The sequence below is a fragment of the Manihot esculenta genome, chromosome 6, assembly GCF_001659605.2.
Source record: "Manihot esculenta cultivar AM560-2 chromosome 6, M.esculenta_v8, whole genome shotgun sequence".
Taxonomy (NCBI): domain Eukaryota; kingdom Viridiplantae; phylum Streptophyta; class Magnoliopsida; order Malpighiales; family Euphorbiaceae; genus Manihot; species Manihot esculenta.
In genome coordinates, this window is record NC_035166.2 from 15099748 (window position 1) to 15105747 (window position 6000).

At 32.8% G+C, this 6000-nt stretch overlaps 1 protein-coding gene across 1 annotated transcript; it reads right to left on the minus strand.

The window, feature by feature from the left end:
- Positions 1 to 1754: 1754 nt before the first annotated feature.
- Positions 1755 to 4708, minus strand: LOC110617503. Its single transcript, XM_021760335.2, has 6 exons — positions 4548 to 4708; positions 4055 to 4481; positions 3384 to 3534; positions 2610 to 2830; positions 2279 to 2452; positions 1755 to 2100 (listed from the first exon to the last, which is right to left on the minus strand). The coding sequence occupies exons 2-6, from the start codon at positions 4271 to 4273 to the stop codon at positions 2014 to 2016; spliced, it is 852 nt and encodes a 283-aa protein (XP_021616027.1). The 5' UTR covers positions 4274 to 4481; positions 4548 to 4708; the 3' UTR covers positions 1755 to 2013.
- Between the last annotated feature and the right edge of the window lie 1292 nt (positions 4709 to 6000).

Genomic DNA, 6000 nt, shown 5'->3' on the forward strand with positions numbered 1-6000 from the left:
AAAAGAGGAGGAAGAAAAATATAAAACTGAAGTAACTAAGTTAATAGAATAAGATCTAATTAACTTAATTAGTTATTTCTGAAAAAATCTAGAATTAAGAACTAGTTTTAATTTTAATATTCTCACACACCCCGTAAACTGAAAAATGTATATCAGACATTTTCGGTTTAAGTAAAAAAGTCAGAAAAAGTCCAACAAAGTCAACTAATAGATTAGTTGAATATTCAAGTAGGAGGTGAATTAATTATGAGATGGATTTCTCTCTAACTAGATGGCAATCAAACTCTATATGTTTCGCTTTTTCAGTATAAATAGGGTTAGCAGCAATATGAATGGCAGACGGATTGTCATAGTATATGTTTGTTGGCAATCGATGAGTAATATCAAGATCTTGCAATAGGTAGACAATCTATTGATTATTATAATCATTATATTATTAAATCCATTCACATTAGTGATAATTTTAATACTCCCCTCATAACTAATTGCATTTCTTTATAGTTGCTCTTGAAACCAGAACGAATAGTTTTTGAAACTCTTCTATTTTTGCATTAGGTAAACCTTAGCAAAAATTTCAGCCAATTAATCTTCTATCTTCACCATCATTACCTGATTTCATCTTTTAATGTTTTCTCTCTTATGAAATGATAGTGCACCTCAACATATTTAATTCTTGCATAAAACACGAGATTCTCAACTAGACTGATTGCTAACAAATTATCACGATACAAAAATATTGGATAATCAATTTCTTGATGTAAATCCTTCAGCAACCGTACCAATTAAGTACTTTTTTGTAATAATAATAATAATAATAATTGCATGAGATTAGAGAAAAAAAAAGAAGAAAGAAGAAAGAGATTAAGTAAACGCAAGAGAAAAACTTAAACAGTTGGTAAGCCTTTCTCTTTTTTTTCTTCTTCTCCTTCTCTCTCTCGGTGATTGAATGGCTCAATGAAAGTGAAAAATGGCTCAATGAAAGTGAAAAATGGCTCAACGAAAGTAAAAGAGCAGAAAGACAGTGAAAGTGAAAGGGTAGAAAGGCGCCTGGACTACACCTAGGTATGCCTAGTTGAAGTCGCTCAACTCACAAGCTGCAATGCACAGGACTGTGAGCCTCGTCCGCTTTGTGCTTTAAGTGCGCATTTAATAATTATTATATTTACACTTAGTATGTAAGTAAAGTATATATTTTAAAAAATTTAAATTAAATGCAATTATGCTAAATTAGTTATAATTTGACTAAAATTACATTTATTAGAAGTATAATTCTAATTTATTAAATAAGGGGCAACAACCTCTGCCTGCCCCATTAAATCTGTCATTGATTACTGTGACGGTATCATCATCTTTGAGTCGTTTAAATGAAACAGAAAGATTGTCTTGGAGCTAAGATGCAAAACGCTGGGGCATTCAGAGAACCAGGAGATGAACAATCACTAAAGGCATTTTATTGCAATTATCGACGATGTTAGATATTCATATCTGTTGCAATGCCAGCAAAGTCGGCAATTGTTTCTTTGGGAAGATATTATAGGTTGAATTTGGTTAACTTAGATAAATTTTTCTTCCAATTGCACGGGATAATAATTTGAATTATATAATGTAGGCAGACGTAATTTGGAGCATCACATTCTTTTTAACTTATAAAAAATAATAATAATGATAATAATAATAATAATAACAGACTTCTTTTCCTGCAAATGACTAGACAACAGGAGATGGCTCTTCCCTTCGTATTCGACACGAAACAATGCATATAAATTATTTTTCATTTGCATGTGCAACCTACAAGTTTGGTTAAGGTAAAGCATATATTTAAAACTAAATTCGGAAAATATAAACGGCAAGTGTATTTGAAAGAGCCTAAATTGGTCTTTCAAATGCAGTCTGCCATCAGTTGACAGCACAAGGGAAAATAAAAATCCATGTTTGCAGTGGACCACCAAATCAATGCAAATACTAGCACTCCAATAAATTCTCATACTATTCCATGATTGACGAGGGTTTTAGCTAGAAGACATCTGGGTGGAATCGGCCTGGGATTGAGCTGCTTTGCTGAGCCTGCTTCAGGTGCATTGTCAATGCATAGTTGTTCACCTGGTGTATCATTGCACCAAGAATAAGTACTTGCATTAGAGTCCAAAAAATTGGAGGATTATAACCATAGCAAAATAAAAAACTACTTTACTATCACAATGGAAAAGAAAAAACCAGACATTTCCACCAATAGCTCTGATTATTAAAAAAAAGAATTTCAGTAGTTAGTAAGCCCGACCTCCAAGGCTCTCAACTGTTCCTGGTATTGGGACACCAGTTGCTTCAGATGCTGCAACTCCTGATTCTTATCTTCAAACTCTTTTTGACGCTCATGCTGAATAGATACGGCTCTCTTGAGAATTGCATTTTCCTGAATCAGTGCTTGCACTTGCTCCTTCAACATCATATTTTCCTAAGAAGATGCAAACAACTAGCATATCACTACCTCTTAAAACAACAGAGAATATTTTAGCTTCGGAACCCCCAATTTACCACCCCCCATGAAATTAGTTAAATTAGGAAAAGTAAAAATAGAAAAGCGAGAATAACAACATAAGTGACTGAAAAACCTGCTGAAAACTTTTGGCCGCCTCTGCTCCAGCACGAGCACAGATGGACTTCTCCAGAACTTCCAGTGCTCTTGCAGCACGAGCCCTAGCATCATCCATGTTGGAGGCACTCATCATTTCCCTAACAAATAGCTCTACCCACTCTGGCCCATCCATTGCAAGTTGTACTGGAGCTGATGGATCATCTGTTGGTGAAGCTTCTGTATTATTTGTTGATACGCCTGAAATAAAATATGGTTCTGCACATTAACTGATATAAAATACACAATATGATTTTCCCAATCTTTTTTTCTTTTGGAATTGCAATTCTCATGGTCACATGGTTCATTTGATTGTGTAAATGAAGGGAATAACAGATAAAGAAGAAACGATATTGCAAGCCAGTTGTATCAGGAGTCAGAACACAGCATAGACAAAGAGCAAGTATAGAGAAGGGCATTATTCATGCATGAAGTCTGAACACCTCTATAGTACTGAACTAAATACATGTAATCATTCAGATATTTACTTAAATATATCAACAAACAGGATAGCTTCGTGAAAAGCCAAGAGGTACAACAGATAAACTTGTATACAAACATAAAGAAGAGTATTGAAATGGTAAAAAACAAATGAAGCAGCAATGACCTAAATACATGTAATCATTCATGTATTTAATGCAGCACAAACACTCATGCACAAGCTAGCAATTAGTCAGAAATGATCAGCCCATCCAAAAACAAGCTTGAAACATCCAAGCCATATGGCTGATTTCAAAAAATTTCTCATGCATACCTTCTTGTTGAACATTATTCTCAAGGATTGCATCAGATCTAACTAAATTAGAACCCAAGTTATTATCAGCAGAACCTAAACGAAGCTCATTCAAACTTCTGATAGCTGAATCTAAATCATCGCCACATTCTTCGAGTGCTCTCTCAAGAATCTACAACACAAACAATTAACAACTTTCCTTGTTAATAATAGAATGATATAAGTTACCGACTCCAAAATCCCAAAGATAAGCTTAATTTGCTTTGCAAAATCCTCAAAAAGCAAAAGGAAAAACAAAATAAATCAGAAAAATCCTCAAACAGCAAAAAGAAAAACAAAATAAGTCGGACACTTCTGAATTAACAAATGGAAACAACATCACATACTTCTACGCAAAATAAATTGGGAATATGTGGTTAAACACGAACATCATAATGCATATATAAAAGATTTAACAAATATATGTATTATAAACAAGAATCAAATTCAACAAATAATAAAATGAAAAAATGGGTTAATAAGAATATTCCTGAAAAAAAATTCCGATGATTGGATTGTTCTTCACTGTACCCATTCGATCAAAATATCCAAATGATCAAGATATCAATCAATCAATCAAAATTTTCAATTGATGAACAAGTCAATCAATCAAGAAACGTAAAACAATCATATATGGGAATCAAGAAGAGAACCTGTTTGTCCATATCAGGGAAAAGAGCAAGGAGTTTCTCGATCAAAGGCGAAGAAGATATATTGGACGGGGGGGAGGAAATATAAACAGCGTTATATGACCTTGGAGGAGAGAAACGAACAGGAGAGGAAGAGGAACAGCGGATTCTCTTGGAAACGGGAGGGCTTGTCACTGTCAATTCTTCGAAAAAGGATCTCTTCCCGCACACTATGGCAGACATAGTTTCTTTTTCTCTTCTCTTCTTCTTCTCTTCTCTCGCCCGCTCTCTCTCTCGCTCCTATCTATCTATCTCTACCCTAATTTCCTCTTTCAACAACCGTTTGCTGTTCATACAGCATCGATCGGATCGATCGATCGATCTACCAACCCTAATTCAATAAAATCCCCAAAAGGAAGAGCTTGTTTCGATCGAATCGCTTCCTCTGCACCTAAAATTTCAAGAAATTAGATTGATTCGAGGATTACAAACGAGAAAAATTAGGGTTTTCCCGTACCTAATTCATTTATTAGTCGCTTCGAGGATTTTAGATAAAGATAGAGAGAGGGTTTCCCACTTCCTCTGCTTTCCTCTTCTCGGCATTCATAGTCATTGTTTACGCAAGGGATGCTAGGGTAACGTGTTGGTCAATGAAAGCCACAGATTGAAACTTTGGAAAGGAATTTGTGGAGCGAGATATGCTTTTTCCTTTATCGTTCACCGAGAAACGTGGCTGCAGGTAATTGGATTTTCTTCAAATTTACGAAACGGTATGCCAGGTGTGGTTAAGAACGCACCTTTTATTTTTTGGGAGAAAACCTCATCTAGCCCTTTCTCTTCACTGTTTAGAAGAAATGTCAGAAATTAAAAGGAGTAAATAAAGAGAAAATCAACAAATAATAATAATGAAAAATTACTGTAAGATCCTTAAATTAAAAAAATATATACTATTTCATCTTTATATAAAATCATTCAAATTCAAATGTGTTTATATTTTATTAAATTAAATTAGTTAATTCTTTTATCAAAATAATTTTAATTTATTTATTTTACACTTTAACAAATAAATAATAATTAATTTAAAAATAATTTTTAGCATTGACTACAATATAGTTATAATATAAATTAAAATAAAATATTCATTTCGTTCCTTTGGTGTCGTGGGAGATCAACAGAAAGCCACGTAAGAAAATTAATAAAGGGTTCCAAATGGAGAAATTTAATTCAAATATAATTAATATGTATTTTTTAAAAAATAAAACTCGTCCTTCTATTAATAAAATTTTATTAATTAAGTAGAAATATCATCCAAATAAAAAGACGATTATACCTAATAAATTTTCTAACTAAAATATGAACAATTAGAATAACATTACGACGAATCCATCTAACAGAAATATCAGTTCTAAAGTCTAACAAAAATTTATAATCATTTAAAATCAAACTCCTATATAAAATAATTTAGCAAAAATACTTCTCAAGTATCTGTCGATGCTCATCCTTCTTTCTCATCTCTCGAGCATAAATAATTAAAGTCTCCCGAACAACACCACAGAAGAGAGCTTTTACGAGATAAAACTCGAATAAGATTTCAAAATTGACGTTATCGTTGCGATTCCGAAAACTCATAATAACCAGTAAACCTCCATTGAACATTATCTTCCAAATCAATAAAATTTTAAAAAAAATCAACCACAAAACATGATTCTTCCACATTAACGAATGTCTCCTCCCAATTCTTATTTATTGACTGAGAAGCAACCATTAAAATGTAAAAAATTACGAAAAAATTTCATATAAGAACTAAGAGTTTTTGTTTCCATCAAAAATAAAATGTATGACTTCTTCTTCATTAATAGTCAATTGATACAGATCGTCTTCTATGGAAAAGGAAAAGAAAAAATTAGGTTTAAAAAAAAGAAAAAAACGAGAGAATCGAGTCATAAAGAGATTCCAGAGAAAACTTGCAT